Source organism: Manacus candei, unplaced genomic scaffold, assembly GCF_025592945.1.
Source record: "Manacus candei isolate 608988 ecotype Guabito, Panama unplaced genomic scaffold, ASM2559294v1 h1tg000057l, whole genome shotgun sequence".
Classification (NCBI taxonomy): domain Eukaryota; kingdom Metazoa; phylum Chordata; class Aves; order Passeriformes; family Pipridae; genus Manacus; species Manacus candei.
Window position 1 is genome coordinate 1,879,872 of NW_026138105.1, and position 17,233 is coordinate 1,897,104.

A 17,233-nucleotide genomic window follows, 5' to 3' on the forward strand; every position below is an offset into this window, starting at 1 on the left:
GGTACAACAGCCATTGCTTAGCCTGCAAACCTGCTCGGTGGCTTCACACAAGCACCAGCCAAAGCCATGGCTCTGCACCACCCCCCAGGATTTCCAAGAAATCTTGTCCTGCCTCTGGCAGCCAGGCAGTGACCTCAGCAGCAACCCCCGAGGTCCTGTGGGAGGGCTGGCAGGCATCAGCCATGCTTGGTGCTCAGGCAGTGTTTTGGCACACAAAGCTCTCAGGCTGATTTGTGTCTCCTTGCTCAGAATGTGCTGGGGAAAAAGGAAGAATTCCTCCTTTTTGCTGCCTTCTTTGAAGCCACTTTGATGGACTCCTCTCTCAGCTCTAAACCTGTCAGCTTTGAAATCTCTATAGGTGGGTATTCCCCAGGGCCCAATGCCCAGAAACTATGTGTGCAACTCTCCCTCTGACTGCCCAAGGCAGCACCACCAGCCCCTCGGGAACATGGGAAGGATGGGGAGTGAGTCCAGAGAGTGTGCACAGTGCTTTACTTACCTGAAAAGTCTGGATGTCCTCCTATGGGATTGGAGATTTGCAGTATTTGTATGAATTTCTTGTTTGGGAAAAGTGGTTGAAACTCTCTGGGAACTGCGGGTGCAAAGAAGCAGAAGGGTTTGGGAGCAAGAAAGGGAAACAAAGGAGGGGAAGCTGGGATGCTGGGCCTGGCCATGTGGCACTGAGGGGCTGTGACAGCAGGTGATGGGGAAACAGTGGCTGTAGAGTGGGTCAAAGCCCCCACCTGCTAAGCTGGACAGGTGGAGATGCTTGATGCTGGGACCTCTTCGGAGGGGCTGCTGCTGACCCCAGTGGAGTGATGTAGATGGCAGTCAGCAGCCAGCCATCTGGTTGTCCATGTGATGCTCCAATGGTGTGACACAGTGAACTGCTAGTTCCCACAGCAGTACATGCCTATGTGCTTCTCTTGGTAGGAGGATTGCACTCTGGTTTTGCCGGCTAGAAAACTTACCTAAGAGCAATCTCACTTAGCTGTTTACCATTTAATGCTTCACTTCAAGGAAACTATGGCAAATCTGAAGAGGTTGTGACCAAAGGATGGCAAAAAGCGGAAAAGGGAGAAGTGAAAGAAGAAAAGAAGCCTTTGCTGGATGCTGGTTCAGATGGTGAGCTGGATGCTGAAGTCCCAAGCCCAGCTTCAGCAGCACGGAACAAGTCAGTGACAAAGAGCCAGAGGCCAGAGCCCATGGAGTGTGACAGGTAAGTCTTCTTTGTCCGTCTTTCCCACCTTCCCTGGAGCTTGTGCCTCCTTCCCAGATTGGTTGTTCCAGGTGTTTTTAGAGGTCTGCTCAGCAATGTGTCATGGGTTTCTCCTCTTTGCAGCCCTGCAGCTTGCCATGTCCTAGCTGGCTGGCATTTCCCATTAGCCCTACGAGCCCCACAGTGTCTGCTTGGTGTGTGCAGGTGGCCAAGGACAGGGTCCCAGGAAAACTGAGACCTCTGAATAACATCTGTCCCTTTTCTGCTTAACAAGCAGCATCCTAGGGGCTTGTTTCCAGGGAGGAGGAAGGAGAGTATTCTGACATATGGTGTCCTATGTTAGGCAGGCAAGACACATACAGAATCACAGAATGTGCTGAGTTGGAAGGGACCCACAAGGATCATCGAGTCCAACTCCTGGCCCTGTACGGGACCATCCCCAAGAGTCACACCCTGTGCCTGAGAGTATCCTCCAAACACTCCTTGAGTTCTGGCAGCCTTGGTGCTGTGCCCACTGCCCTGGGGAGCCTGGTCAGTGCCCAACCACCCTCTGGGGAAGAAAATTTTGTCCAATATTCAACCTAAACATACCCAGACACAACTCCAGCCATTCCCTGGGGTCCTGTCCCTAGTCCCCACAGAGCAGAGATCAGTGCCTGCCCCTCCTCTTCCCCTCATGAGGAAGGTATAACTGCAATGAGGTCTCCCCTCAGTCTCCTCTTTTCCAGAAGCTCTTCTGATGATATGTTTGCTCTGGGAATTCTGCCTAGTTTGTCCCACAGGCCTAGAAATGACTTGGTGTTTGTGTTGTGAAGCCTGTGCCTGCTATACTCATTCCCATAGCAGCAAGAAATCTTGGTATCATCCCATACTCCTGTCAGCCTCATTCACCTGAGCACGTGCTCCTGTCCCTATGAGAAACCCCGTGTGCTAGTTTGGGGTGGCAAAGGGCAGATCCAGCAGCTTGCATCCATGCCCATGGTGCAGAGCCCAAAAGAACCAATTCCCTACGAGGGGACAGAGCACAGTCCCTGCTCCTGTGCTGGGTGTGCAAGCACTGTGTTGGGACGTGGCATGTGCTTTCTGCAGGCAGGAGCTCTTACCCCCTCTGCTTGCTGCCCTTAGGTCATACAGCTGCCTGCCCATGGTTCATGAGAAACCCTGCGTGTATGTGTGGAGCTACTGGGAGGATCACGCCTGGAGGCTCTGCATTTCCAACTGGATTGTCAAGCTGGCAGAGCGCCTGGTAGCGTGGTCAGGGTGTTTGTCTGTGGCACACTCCTTCCTGGTGTGTTTTCCATGTTGCACGTGCAGTTCTCTGTGAGATGCTTGCCATCCTCCCTGCCCATGTGAGTCCATGTCTCTCACAGGGCTCAGTCCCACCCACCCTTTGGTGGGGTGGGGCACATGGGCACTTGGGCTCATGCTGTGCAACTGCCTGGTGGCGGCTCCTGGAGGGGTGAGCAACGTGATGTGATGTCTGTGACAAGAAGTTACTCTGCTGCCAGTCCTGAGGTGTGTAAACACTGGGGAGATGCTTCTGGAAGCAGACCCTCAGCCCCAGGCTGTCGTCAGGGGAATGCAGGACCTTTATCCAGGACCTCGCCTTTCCCTTTTGGGCTTAGAAATGTGAAAGCAGAGATTGCCTAGAGATTGTATGTCTGTGGCTGCTCAAGGATTGAGACACAAAGTGTTTTAACAACCAGTGTTAAGGTCATCCCCAGGTTCTGGAGAGTCCCTGGCAGCACAGTGCTGCCCTGCAGCACTCGATCCCAGCTCTGCAAAAGGCACAAGCCGTTTGTGGCAAATGCATCCTTGCAAGGTTTCACTCTGACCCCTCAGCAAGGTGCAAGCTCCCTGAACATTGTGATTTCCCCACAGGAGCAGGGGCTGGATGACGTGGAGAAGCTCTTGAGAAGGCCAAAGGCTAAAGCAGAAGAGCGGCTCAGAGAGGTGCTAGAGGAATTTGTAGCTGGATGCAGGTTGGCATGTCCCTGATTTCCTGAGGTTTCTTGTTTTCAGGTTAGGAGGTCATATCTGCCTGGGCTGTGTGCAGCCTTCTCTCTCATCCTTTTGAGGTAGATGAGCAGAAGGAAATGAGGACGACTTGGGAAAAGGACCCTGTAGCTCTTCAAGCTTGGAGAGGAGTCCCCAGTCCTGTCCTGGGAATCACAGGGGTCATAAACAGCAGCCTGGATGTTCCTGGACTCCTGTTTTTCCTAAATATGTAGGACATTTCCTTCACTCTTTTTGATTGTGCAGTCAAAGGACCAGTGTTTCAATCCCTGTGACTGCCCCGTGGGGGCCGATATGCTCTTCAGTCCACAGTGCAACAGGAGAGAGGGACCCCAGGTGCTGAGAATCCCCAGGGTGCCTTGTGAATCAACGAGCTTGCAGAAGAGAGGGCACTGCAGAAAAGGGGGCTTTTGATGCACCGGGATTGGTACCAGGATGTGGAGCTTGTGCCCCTGTTGTGAGCTGTGCTCAGCCTGCTGGGTGCAGGGGATGCAGAGCCTGTGCTCCTTTTCCATTGCAGGCAATATTCACTCGGTGCAGAGAGAAAAACAATGGCACATCCAAACAACCTGGACAGATGTCGGATGAAATACCTGATGCGCAACATCGTAAGCTGTGGGGTTGGTGGTGGGCGGTGGGAGCAATCTCTGCTCTGGGGGATGCTTCTGCAGGACCAGCAGGAGTTGATGCTAAGAAGGAAACCTGGGGCTAAGACTCGTGGTATCAGTCATAGGCATCTGCAGCATCTCCCAACCTCAACTCAGAGCAACACAGCTTCTGGCACAGGGAACAGAGGCAGGGAATGGCCACGGCTGCCCCCAGTTTTATGCAGATGCTGTGCCCCGATGCCTTCCTTTGTCTCCTGTGGGGCACACATGGCTGAGCACATCCATGTTGCTACCCAGTAGGTTGCTGGAGGCCTTTAGGTGCATGATATTCCCACAGGCAGCTCTGGGGGGACTCACTGAGACCCACTGCCCATTGGCGGGGTACCTGTCTAGCAGGTCTACATCAGCCATCCATCTGCCTTCCCTCAGAAGGGGCAACACCTGGGCACTTACATCCTGCAGATGAGGCCAGCTGGCTGAATGAGCATGCAGTTACATACCCTGCAGCACAACAGAGCAGAGCACGGCTGTCCCCATCAGACTACATTACCAAAATGCAATGACAACAGCAAGAAATAAAATTTAGGCATGTCTGGATCCCAGCTACCTTCCCTCTGCCTCCCTGCACGTGTTCACCTGAGCTTTGCTAAGCCTGAGACACTCTGGAAAAGAGAAAACCAGCCCAAGAGATGAGTTTCCTCGTCTTGTTGGTCCATATGGGATCTGCACCCTGAATTCCTTCTGGATTTCATTATTAGTTTTGGTTCATACTAAAGTCTTTCCTCAGATGTGTACATTATCTCAGATGTGTACTAATGGAGGAGAAAGCCCAGCCCTGTGTTCCAGTTTCCTACATCTTTGTATTCCCACATTTCTGTGGCCCCAAGCTGCTCCTTGGGCAAAGTCTCCCACTGGCACTATCTGGAGCCAGCTTCTGAAATGTTTACTCCTTAGACATCTTTCTCCCTGAAATGATTTTAAAGCTCATGGACTTCTGTTACTGGCTGGTATTGGCAAAGCTGATGAGTTACTGGAGTCCCCAGTTCTTGGCACCCTTCCCTAAATGGCCGGTGAGGGGTTCCTGGAGGTTCGCTCTCAGCAGTGAGCCGTGCTGGGGGCCAGGGCAGGCTGAGCAGGCTGGGTGTGATCAGCACACAGGTGGGGGTGGCAGGGGGGTAGTTGGTGACTGCTGTGCTTTCTGTTCAGATCCTGAGTGCAAAGCAGGGGCTCCGTGTGAGGCGGCGGCTGAGTCGGGACAACGTCAAGGACAAGGTTAAGGAGACAAGGAGGGTCCTGGCAAAGCTGCGCTCCATGGCTAAGGAGGTACAGCTGCTCCTGGGACACGGCTTCTCTGGTGGGACAGGGTACAGCAGGGAGAGGGTGCTGGGCTGGCTACCAGGGCTCTCACCAGCCCCAACTGAGGCTTCTCCTCTGCTGTCTTTCCTTACTATGTAAAATCCTCACTTTCACCTGCTGGAAGTTACCATGTTTCCTGTAACAGCTCTAATGAGGGATGAGGCCAGGGGCAGCTTTGCGGGGCGTTGGTGGCAGAGCAGGGCTCCAAGCAGCTCAGTGGTGCATTGGAGGCAGAGCTGGGCCAGCTCCAGGACTCCTGTGCCTCTCTGCCCCACCAGCCCGAGGCCATGCCTGCAGCAGACAGTCTGCTTGAGAAAACAGCCTTGCCTGTGCTGCTTCCCCCCCCTAGAGACTGACCCTGGACATCTTCTCTAAAATGAAGCTTGCATTGGAACAAGGTCTCTCATCCATAGCAGAGACTCTCCACATTCACTTTCATTGTCTCTATTTTAAGTAACTGATAAAAATCAATGTGTTGTGTAGTGTCAAGCAGAATGCCATATGTGCTGGCATTAGGTGGAGAGATGCTGTAGCAGTTTGGAGAAGTCTTTCACCAAGTGAAGCCAAGCAATTTTCACACCTTTAGCTGTGTGAGGCTCGAGTGATGTACATTTGGATGATGGTGTTTGTCCTCCCAAGTAACCGTTACTGTGGTGGAGCCTGGCCGTCCTGGGGATGGCTGAGCACCTGCCTGCCCATGGGAAATGGGGAATGAATTCTTTGGTTTGCTTTGCTTGCATGTGCAGCTTTTGCTTTCCCTATTAAACTGTTTTTATCTCAACCCATGAGTTTTTTCACTTCTTTTCCAATCCTCTTTTCCATCCCACTGAGGGACAGTGAGTGAGCGGCTGCTCACAGTGGGGCTGAGTTGCCAGCTGGGGTTAAACCACAGCACCCGCAGGGCTGACTTTCAGAAGCACATGGCCAGCGTTAGGCCCTTCATGTGCTTCTGGATCTCCAAAGCACCATGCAGCCAGCAGTCCCTCCTGTCAGGAGAAGAAGCTTTCGCCATGTCAGTGGAAGGAGGACAAGGCACGTGCTGTTCCTATGCTGTTACATTCCTCCCTTTTCTTCCTCCAGCCCCAGTGCACTCTCCCCGATGTACTCATCTGGATGCTCAGCAACAACAGGCGTGTGGCATATGCCAGAATTCCTGCCCAGAACATCCTCTACTCAGTAGTTGAAGAGGAGAAAGGCAAGGACTGTGCGAAGATCCAGACTGTCTTTATGAAGGTAGGGTTTATACCAAAACAGCGTGCTCTTGCTTGCTTGCTTCATGCTTTTCTCCCTCCTTGCCTGAAATCATGAGGTTCACAAAGAAACACAGGTCTTGCTCCACCACTGCCTCTTGCCTCTGTGGTGCTCTGTCTCCTGTGCTCTTTGGTTTGTCCCTGGCTGATGGTGGTCATCTTGGTCTGAGGTGTGAAACTTGATAAACTTCTGTGCTTTCAGGTCCCTGGCTTACACACTGGTGAGATTTTTGCCAAACTGGAAATCTACATGTGGCTTGGGGTAACCAAATATGCGAAAAACTGTTTGGCAGAGCTGCCTGAGGAGTTCAAGTACCTTTCTGAGAGCGGAGAGGAGATAGGCCAGCTGCCAGCACACGGCCCTCCCAGCCGGCTCAGCAGGGATGGTGAGTGCAATGCCAGTTCTCCATGGCTTGACTACGAGCAGGAGAGCAGAGAGGTGACAGGTTCTGTCCACAGGCTACAGTGTCTGTGGTGGCACATTGCCCTTCCCCAAGGCCACAGTATCATCTGAGAATTACAGGATGTCTGAGGATTAGGACCTGATCTCTCATCTCAGTGTCATCCCCAAGTGTGATGGGACAGGCATGTCCTGTTTGCTCTCATGAGGATGTATCTGCACACCCACAGCTAGAGCAGCAGGCAGGATGGCTGCTTCTTAGGCACTAAATGTGCTGCCAAACTGCCAATGGGCATGAGGTCTGCCCTTCTGCTGGGGTCTGAGGGTGCTCCCCTACAGCAGAATATTGCACATTTCACATGTCATGTCCTTCCCAGAGGTGTCTGAGGAGCCCACTGAACTTGTCTTAGTTGAACCTATTGAGATGTACTGGCCTGAGTGCCCCTGGAAGTGGTACCCATTCCTCACAGAATGTGCCTGTTCCTACTTGGCTGGCCTTCTCCTTCTTGCATTTTTTTGACCTCACACAGGACTGGACTGGGGACCTCTCTTCTTTTCTTCTTACCAGATTTCAGCTATTTCCAGCTCCGAGCCCATCTGTATCAGGCTCGAGGGATCCTTCCTGCAGATGACAATGGCCTTTCAGATCCATTTGCGAGAGTCGTGTTTTCAACTCACTGCCAGACCACCAGGGTGAGACCACTTAAACTCTTACTTCTGTCATCTTGGGAACTTGGGGAGAGAAAAATGACCATGCCCTCACTGATATGTTGAAGGCCAGTGCTGTGGCAGTGTGTTTGTGTTCAGGGAACAATTGAGAATTATTGAGCATGGTCTCAGAAGTGGATTTTCATGTGCTTATTCCACACTTTTACCACCTCCCCTCCTGCCAACCACCAGCTGCACGTGGCTGTGTGGGAGAGGGGATCAGCCCCCAGGTCCTCACACTACTTACAAAGTGCATATGGTTTGTTTCCACTGGCTGTGGAACACTCAGGCCTCCTGTCTCTGTCTACAGGTGCTGGAGGAGACACTGAGCCCCATGTGGAATGAGCTACTTCTGTTTGACCAGCTCATTATTGATGGGAAAAAAGAAGAGCTAAAAACAGAGACCCCCATAATTATAATCAACCTTTTCAGCCACAATAAATTTGTAAGTATGGCCATGCTGCCCTCCTCCTGTTGTTTTCAGAACAGGGAAGGCAGAGGAGCTCTGTGTGAGTGCTCCCACATCTCTGTTTGATTTCTATGACTCAGCTCGGTTGTGGGTCCTGGGGACTGTGGCTGAGGTTGAGACTTTCTGACTCAGAGATGCCCTGAACCAGGGCCTGACAATTGCTCATTGGATCCAGGATCTCTCCTTTTTGGAGAAGTACTGTGCCTCTCCCAGCTTTTGCCCCACTTCCTAGGCAGGCTCACGTTGCAGAGGGCTCTTAGGCTGGGGGAGGTGATGTATCTCTTAGAGCTTTCCTTCCCCTCTGTCACCAGGTGGCATCAAGCATCACTCCTCAGTCCTCCCTTTTCTCTCTTCATCAGTGCTTTAAAGTCACACTCCTCCCCTGGGCCTCTTTGTTATCCTAAGGCTAATGACTTAACTCCCACCATATTTTCCTGTGTAGCTCAGCAGCTTTCCTGGGTTCATTCCTGGGTCCATTCCTGGGTCCCAGTACAGGACAGATACTGTCACAGTGGGGTGAGTCCAGAGGAGGCCACCAACATGGCTGGGGCTGGAGCACAGGACAGAGCGAGGGGAGCTGAGTATATTCAGCCTGCAGAAGATGAGGCAAAGCCATTGCCTGCAGTTGCCTGGTGGGAAAGGGTAGAAAAGGTGAGCTCAGATTTCTCATGGAGATACCCAGGGGCAGGATGAGAAGCAAGGGGCACAAGTTGGAACAAGAAGAAAATTCAACTTGATATAAGGAACCAATTTGCCCGCAGAGGTAGTTCAAATGCTGGGCCTGGAGCTGAAAGAGCTTGTGGGATATCCATCCTTGGAGATATTCAAACCCTGGCTGGAAAAGACTGAAAAACTGGATCCAGCTTTGATGTCCTCTGGTGCATTGTCCCAGGTTGTTCACCCAGTTCTGCATGGAGATGGATTGGGAGTTAAGAGGAGCTGCTGAAGGCATGCCCTATCTGCTCCTACCTCTGGATGGAGCAGAGAAAATCAAAGCAGAGGATGGCAGGAGTAGCAGAGTGGTCTTGTGCTGTTCCAGACTGGCTGGAATTAGTGGTGGTCTTTGAGGTAACACAGGGATGCTTTGACCTGTTCCCTTCTTTCCCACAGGGCTCCCCTGAGTTCCTTGGCCAGGCCTTTGCTGTTCCACAGGTGAAGCTGGTGGATGAGCCATACACCAAACCTGCCCTGCAGTTCTTTGATTTCTACAGAGGCACCAGAGCAGCAGGAGAGCTCATTGCCACGTTTGAGCTGATCGAGCTGGATTACAGTGGCTGTTTGGAGGTAACGGCCTTGTAGGAAACTGCACGTGGTTGCCAGCTCTCTGAGGAGAGCTGGGTGGGTAAGGAGCTAGTTGCATAGGGCCCACCAGAGGATTCCAAGCTGGAGGCCCCATCTGGCTTTCAACTGAAGGGAGGCTGCAGGGGCAGCCTGTGATAACAGATCAAGAGGAGAGGGAGAGGGGGCATGGCATGGATTAGAAATGACTTTCATCACCTGGTGTGACCTGGGTCCACCTGTTCAGCCATCAGTGTCTGAGGACGTGGAGCCCAAGGAGCCTGACTTCCTGGGAGACCCCCGTGCCGGCCGGTTCATCATCCCTGAGGGCGTCCGCCCGGTGCTGAAGGAGTTCCGCATAGAGGTGAGCTGCTTCCTGCTGCACTGAGCCCCCCAGGGCTGGGCAGAGGGCAGGGCTTGGGGAGGGACTCTGGTTTAGACCTCAGATGTGCCAGTGAAGCCTGAGCAGATGTCAGGAATGGAGTGCTTGACATGAGGGAGAAGCTGTTCAGCAGCTGGACAGGCAGAGCTGCGGTGCAGCCGGGCTGGGGAGCCCGTCCTGTCCTGGGCTGTGTCCTGCACTGGGCTGGCAGCCCGGGCAGCATGCAGCCTGCATGGCTGTGCCAGGCCTGGCATGGGTGGAGCAGCCCAGCAACTTCATGTTGTGCTTCAGATCCTGTTCTGGGGCCTGAGGGACCTGAAGCGGGTGAACTTGTTTGAGGTGGTTGAGCCCCAGGTGATCATTGAATGTGCTGGCAAGAAGGTGGAGTCAGAGGTGATCGTGACCTACAAAGAGAACCCCAACTTCACTGAGCTGGTCAAATACATGGATGTGGTGAGTGGGAAGTGGGATCCTGCCATGTCAGGGTGCACCACGGCCACCCTGCACCCATGCACTGCCTCTCTGCATGGACTGAGGTAGCAGGGGGGGAGCTACCTCTGGAATTTTGATCTTCTGTGGCCACATGATTCAACTGCAAATCAAAACCCTTGTGAAATTGCCCACCAAGAACTGTCTCAGCCATGGCCTGGATTTTGGGCAGAGCTGCAAGGTGCTGTCAGGCCTGTCCATGTGTTGATACACACGGCTGCCACAGGCTGACAGCCCAACACAGGTCGATCATCCTTGCTCCTGTGACCCCATGCATGGTTCTTTTGCAGGAGCTCCCAGAGCAGGTGTACCTGCACCCTCCTCTCAGCATCTTCGTGGTGGAAAAACGGGCATTTGGGCGCACTGTGCTGGTGGGGAGCCATGTTGTGTCTGATGTGATGAAATTCTCTCCCAGAGAGCTGGAGGAGGAACCAGAGGATGTGCCCAGAGGTAAGATGCTTGGAGAGGGTCTCATGGAGACAACAGGCATGTTTTGCTAGTGGCAAAGATCCCTGGCTCTTCCATTCCCTCCTAGCCAGGCAGCAAAATCCTCTCCCCAGACTCCGAAGATCACAGAAATACAGAATGGTTTGGGTTGGAAGGGAACTTAAAGTTCATCCAGTCCCATCCCCCTGCCATGGGCAGGGATACCTTCCACTAGCCCAGGTTGCTCCAAGGCCCATCCAACCTGGCCTTGGACACTTCCAGGGATGGGGCAACCACAACTGGGAGTCAGCAGCAAGCATGTTGGTGATGGTGACCAGTCTCAGTACTGTACTTGGATTTCCAGTAGTTTTTTTGCAGATTCTGCTATGAAAAGCTTTAAAATCAATCACAACATAGTGTGTTAACAGGGAGGGTTTTCCTGTGGCAAAAAGTAGGAAGCACTGAGCAGAAATAAATACATAAAAACAAGAAGCTCTTTCTTTTCATCTCAGCTCAGAAGGTCTCATCCCATCGCCTTCCCTCTCAGACTGTGGTAAACATTGGAACTGCAGCTGGTGACCCAGGTCCCAGTACTCACCCCCTTAGTCTGGTGAAGGTGAGTGATGTGTTGGGCCCAACAAATTCTGAAGTTTGGAAAGCCAAACTGAAGGTTACAAATGAAAAAGACAGTTCAGAAGTTCGGAGTTAGGTTTCAACCACCAGGTTTTGCTCTGGAGCCTCACTCCTACCTGCTCATTGGCACTGCCACGTGCTGTGGCTCTGGCACAGGATGGTGAAGGAGACCTGCCCTGTGCCTTGAGAGCTGCTGCTTTTGTAGTAAAGCACAAACCTGGGGCCACAGGTAGCTTTGCACCTCCTGTGCTCTGCCTGAAAGCTGATCCTCTGCCAGAGGCTCCCAGGGCATGGAGAAGGGTGCTTGCGTGTCTTGGGTGGTCATTTCTTCCATCTGAACCCTTTTCTCCATTCTTTAAAGGCTCCCTTGAAGAAAATTCCTATTAATAAGTTTGTGAAGAAAGAAGATGAATATGAAGAGGAAAAACCAGAAGTGGAAGAACTGGATTGGTGGTCCAAGTACTATGCATCCCTGAAGGAGCTCTATAACCAGGTAATATTTTGTGACAGGTGCCAGCAGGGGGGAAAAGAGGCTGCACTGGCATAAGGAAGATGTTTTCAATGGTGCTGGGTGTCACAGGAGCTCTCCTGGCATGCAGGAAGATGTGGGCTTTTGTGTGTCAAGTGTACTTAAGGTAGTGAGGTAACAAGCATCTACAAGGTGGGCTGATTTTAACAGGCACTGGATATTGAAATTGCCCTGAGACTCAGTGCCCAAGTGGTGTGAGAACAAGACAGCTTTAGTTGAAAATGTGACAATGCTGAGTTTAACAGGGGCATTCATGCTGCCTACTCTGTCCTGGTTATATCCCAGTATGTGTTATGGGAGCAGGTCTGCTACAAACTTCCTTCCTTGCCCTGTCCCCCTCAAATCCCAATCAAAGGAAGCCAGCAGGAGGATCTGGGCAGAAGAAAGAATGATTAAGGCACTCATTAGATACCATCCTGCAGTGATGTTATTCCTGAATGATCTCAGACCAGGTATTACTGACTCTGCTGGCAGGAAAGCATTGTCAGTGTCCTGTGCTTGCAAGGAGAAGCCTTTGCTCTCAGGGGTCTGGGGTAACTGCTTGTGTGTGTTTCAGACATACAGTGATGAAGAAGATGCTGAGAATGATGACCTGAATGATGCAGGTGAGTCCTCTACTGACACCCAGCTCTTCTATGGGGAGAACCAGGGATTTACACTACCCCAGAAATGGCATCTGAGTAGAAAACAGCCTTACAACATTCAGCAACAACAACAACACAGAAGTGAGCAGAGAGGCTGGAGACCTCAGCAAGAGCTAACAAAGGCTATTTCAACTGGAAAACAACAAACTTTGCTCAAAAAAGTTTGGGAAATTGTCAGAAAAGTCCTGGAAAATAGTGGAGTCGTGTAAAATTGTGTTAAAGCAAGTGCCTTCCAGAGTGAGCAGGAACCCTCAGAAAAATCAGCTGCAGATCATGGAATTGTCAGGGTGAGAGAGGGAAGCAGTGAGGGGATGGAGAGAGGACAGGGGACAGGCAGAACTGTCTGGGAGCTGGGCATCACTCTGTGCAGGTGGGATACTCACCCAGGGTACAGGATTTGCTACGAGGTAACAGAATAGTGAGTAATAGTGATCTTTTTATGACCTGAGAGCAGTGTTACAGCTGTAGGCAGAGGTGTCAGCAGTCACTCACCTAGCAATGATCTGGGAACGTGAGACAGTAAGCACAGAAATGAGATAAATCCTATTTAGGGAGAGGGCTGGAGGGTACCTGCATGCCATTAGTGCTCAAGGGATCTGGAGCCTTGAGAAATGGGACAAGAACACACCCACTTTGTCCTTGGTTTGGTGGTGCCCCTGAGAAAAGTCTAGCCACAGTCTCTTCAGGCTCAGCTGCCTGTGCCCAAAGTGGCAGTGGTGCTGCAGTGAGCCACCCAGGCCAGCAGTCCAGCAGGTGAGCACCCATCCAGAGAGGAGGGCAAGCTCTCCTCTGTGCCTTCCCTGCCAGTACCTGTGGGCTGGTCCAGCCACCTGCCTCCGTTTGGTTTGTGCCCTCTCCCTTCCTGAACAGCAGCCAAGTAGGCAGGCAGTTTTTGTCCCTGCTCCCATCCAACTGGGAAAGCTGAGCTGCTGCAGGGACACCTGCCACAAACAGCAATAGCTCCAGTTGCCCTGGCATGAGTCAAAGCCCTTGGATGGAAGCAGAAGCTCTGACTGGGGTGATTTCATGTACAGACCCTTGAAATGATGGGCAAAATCAGAGCGTTTCCTAATCTCTTATTGCCATTTCTAGACGGAGGGAATTTAAATGCATCCTGCATTGACATGGAAGCAGAGGATGAGGCAGTGATTGAAGCTGAACCTGCTCAACCCAAGAGGAAGCTCATTGCCACCCTTCAGGTGATAACTGGGGTGACCTCATCTCTTTCAACCCTGGCCCTTTGTCCATGTCCTCCTCACCTTCCTGCAGTGGAAGTTTTACTGGGAGGAGAACCTGCAGTGTGTGCTGAGGCCCCATTGTTGGTGGGCTTTGAAATATCTAGTGAGACCTTGGAGTCAAGCTGGGGTGTGTGTGCACATCTGAGGTTGGCCCCAGGGGTTACAGGAAAACCATAACACCCTGCACTGAGTAATACAGGGGTAAGGTAGGACTAGGTGAAATGACTGAAACAGGCAAAGGATGGTCTTTTGGACTTTCCTTCCCTTTAAAATGGCAGGAAAAGGCTCAAAATTTCTTTCTACTTATTTCAGATCTACAAGTCTGAGCTGGAAAATGAGTTTGGTAATTTTGAAGACTGGCTGTGTATTTTCCCCCTTCATCGTGGCAAAGCAAATGAAGATGAAGATGGAAACGAGGATGAACATTTTGTGGGGAAGTACAAGGTACTGTCTCCTTTGGATGACATTTGTGCTGCTTGTGGAAGAAAATCCTTAGGACATTTTGTATTTTAGAGCAAGGCAGCACCAGCAAAGCCTTGGAGAGTGCATGGATGTGCAGGGTGACATGAGGGTGTAATGTGGCATGGCCAGGGAACTGTTGGTGCCTGTTGAGACAATTGTGTACTGTGGTCCTGTGTTAGTTGACAAATCCATCTGATTTAGATTATTTAGCTGTTGCAAAGAGAAAGCATGAAGCATAAAGGACTCATTCTGGTTGGGGCCTCCGGGTATATTCAGTATGCACATAAGAATTAGTGACCTTCACTGGTTTTAAAATTAGCAAAACTTATCTAAAATAGGTATCATCCTTCCAGCCAGGAGATCTTGAGGACTCTGAAGTATCAGCTACACAAGCTAATTTGAGAAGGTCCCTAGAAAACCTTTAGTGTCCCCTGTCTTTGGCAGCCCAAAGTGGCTGGAGATGCTCAGATCTGGCATTGGCAGTGGTCTGACAGACTGCAACCTAAACTGCAAGCAGGGATTGCCTGGACCATGTGGACATGATAGGGCCTTTGGGAAGGACTGTCCCCATGGGCACAGGGTGTCTGTGGTCTGCATGGCTCTGATTTTGTACTTGGCAGGTGAAGCTGATTTTGGTGGCTCCAATCCGCTCTGAGACATTCCCTTTTGTATCTAGCTGTTGCTTGAAATGTCTTTTCTGCAGGGCTCCTTTTATGTCTACCCCAGCAAGGAAGCTGGCACAGAGCCCAAGGTCTCCCGGGGAGTTCCAAGGAACAGACCCATCAAGGTTCTTGTAAGAGTTTACATTGTTAAGGTAAGGCTCTGGTGGGGGTGGCAGTAATGCTTGGAGGTCTCTCCCCTCCCTGTGGATGTCCTGCCACTCTCTGCTCAGTAAATCTGAGCAGTGGCACTTGTGAAAAACATGGTGCTGGCTTGAAGGCTCTGCCAGCTCAGTGGAAGTTACCTGTTCATGAAGAGTCTTCCATACTTTGTAGTTTCAGGACGTGCTGAAAGCCCAGAGGGGCATTTTTTGGCTCCTCACATCTGCAACAAGCAAGTAGTTGGGCCTACAGCTGGAGACATCAGGGGCTTGTTGGGTGGGGATTTGTGTGGGAACCAGTGCCTGTGTCACTGCCGGGGCAGGGGCTGGAGGGTGGTGTGAGGCCTGTGGTGTTCCCTGTGCAGGCTGCTCTCCACAGCTGTGTACACCACTACCTCTGCTGTTTTCCAGGCTACCAACCTGTCTCCAGCAGACCCCAATGGCAAGGCAGACCCCTACGTGGTGGTGACGGTGGGGCAGGAGCAGAAGGACACCAAGGAGCGATACATCCCAAAGCAGCTCAATCCTGTGTTTGGAGAGTATGCAGGAAGTTTTCATCTATCAGGTTCAATAGGAATAGTGCAGATCTGGGGCTCGGAATGTGGCCCAGAATGTGTGGTCTTCTCTTCCTTTCTGATGGAGAATCTTGTGCTGAAATACAAAGGTCCTGGGCATGTCTCTTGCCTCCAGCTAACTCAGGAGCCATCATGTTTTGGGTTAGGAGGCCAACTTGTTTTAAAAGTAGAAAGCCAAGCAAAACCAGAGCATTGGTCAGCTTTTTCCTTAGCTCTGGGCCCTTTATCCAAGGGCATTCATTCCTGGAAAAGTAACTCCTTTATTTGAACGTGCACGCTGAAAACTGCACACACTAAACTTAGAGAGAAATAAACTCTATCAGTTGACTTGTCAAATACAGTTTGTAAATGTGTGGGGTGATCAAAGCACAGCATGTGCTTCATTTCCATCCTCTTTGCTAATTGCACTTTGCTTCTGTGCAGAGTTGTGGAGCTGACAGTCTCCTTTCCCATGGAATCAGAACTCACTGTGGCAATATTTGACCATGATTTAGTTGGATCTGATGATCTGATTGGGGAGACCAAGATTGATTTGGAGAATCGATTCTACAGCAAGCACAGAGCCAACTGTGGAGTGGCTGCTCAGTATGATGTGTAGGTACCGGTGGGACACACTGGGTGTGAAACTCCTTCTCACCTGCCATGTGTGGGCAACAGAGCTCCTCCTGTTCTGCAGGACAGAACATGCATCTGCACTATCCTTTGATCAGTTGCTCCACAGATTCACTACAAGTTACATGGATCTTCATCTCTTCAGACTCCTACCTGCTACACTTCCTGTGATAGCTCTAATTCCTACTGCAGCAGACTAATATACTTCACATAAAATAGCAAAAAAATTCTTTAATGCTTTCACATTGGTGTTCTGTGAGACAAGTGCTCACTTGACAGTGACCTCCTTCAGAAACTACAGCAGTTTCTCTGGCAGTAGCTGATTTTGTGAGCACTGACACTCAGAACATCAGGCTTCCTTTGGCCTCATTCCATATGGATTCTCTGGTGTCATTGGCCAGTGTTCCATAAACAACTCTTCTCCTATTGGAGGATTAGCTGTGGGCATGGAGTTGAGTCCCCAGCACAGCTAGAACATCTTTCCCACTTAGGAATTGCAGCTGGGATTGCTCCTGTTGCTGCCCTGAAGCTAATGGTTCTGTAGGGTGCAAGTCCACATTGTTCTGGGACAGAGTTGTTAAGATTTCCATTCATCAACCTGTTGTGTACCTGGGGTTTTCCCAGTGAAAATCTGAGCAGGGCCCAGTGGAATGGCCAGTGCTGCAGGGAAGACAGGGTGTTTCACAGCCAAGAAAAAAAACCTGTTGTGTTTAAGCTGAAGAAGTTTTTGATGTTCTCCCTTCCATGCAGAAATGGATACAACATGTGGCGAGATGCTTTCAAACCCACACAGATCTTGGATAGTTTATGCAAGAAGAACTCACTTCCTGCTCCAGAGTACAGATGGGAGGAGGTCAAAGTGGACAATAAGATATTCAAGGTCCCTCCAGAGGCTTTTCCTGAAGGTACAGAGGGCTTGGTGAACAATGATGGCTCCCTGTGCTCAGCAGTGCACGTGCTGGTGGGAGGTCTGGCAGCCACCAGCTTCTCTTCCCTGAGGTGTGCAGGCTGGCTGCCCCCACTCTGTGGTCATGACGGGGACCATCCTTGGTGTTCGGTGCCCTGGTTTCAGTGGATGACACTGTTGCCCTGGGAGAAGATGTGATCCAGGCCATTAGG

At 51.2% G+C, this 17,233-nt stretch overlaps 1 protein-coding gene across 1 annotated transcript in view; it reads left to right on the forward strand.

The window, feature by feature from the left end:
• Positions 1-17,233, forward strand: part of LOC127478201 (fer-1-like protein 4) — a 36,926-nt gene that overhangs the window by 11,135 nt on the left and 8,558 nt on the right. Inside the window, exons 16-38 of the mRNA XM_051803500.1 lie at positions 250-358; positions 1,021-1,219; positions 2,345-2,465; positions 3,101-3,201; positions 3,756-3,843; positions 5,050-5,166; positions 6,280-6,432; positions 6,652-6,835; positions 7,418-7,542; positions 7,868-8,002; positions 9,137-9,310; positions 9,552-9,668; positions 9,978-10,139; positions 10,466-10,625; positions 11,114-11,217; positions 11,596-11,727; positions 12,320-12,368; positions 13,500-13,606; positions 13,958-14,089; positions 14,811-14,921; positions 15,339-15,466; positions 15,926-16,096; positions 16,865-17,019. Coding sequence (XP_051659460.1) covers positions 250-358; positions 1,021-1,219; positions 2,345-2,465; positions 3,101-3,201; positions 3,756-3,843; positions 5,050-5,166; positions 6,280-6,432; positions 6,652-6,835; positions 7,418-7,542; positions 7,868-8,002; positions 9,137-9,310; positions 9,552-9,668; positions 9,978-10,139; positions 10,466-10,625; positions 11,114-11,217; positions 11,596-11,727; positions 12,320-12,368; positions 13,500-13,606; positions 13,958-14,089; positions 14,811-14,921; positions 15,339-15,466; positions 15,926-16,096; positions 16,865-17,019 — 3,034 coding nt within the window. The remainder of the gene's footprint in view (positions 1-249; positions 359-1,020; positions 1,220-2,344; positions 2,466-3,100; positions 3,202-3,755; positions 3,844-5,049; positions 5,167-6,279; positions 6,433-6,651; positions 6,836-7,417; positions 7,543-7,867; positions 8,003-9,136; positions 9,311-9,551; positions 9,669-9,977; positions 10,140-10,465; positions 10,626-11,113; positions 11,218-11,595; positions 11,728-12,319; positions 12,369-13,499; positions 13,607-13,957; positions 14,090-14,810; positions 14,922-15,338; positions 15,467-15,925; positions 16,097-16,864; positions 17,020-17,233) is intronic.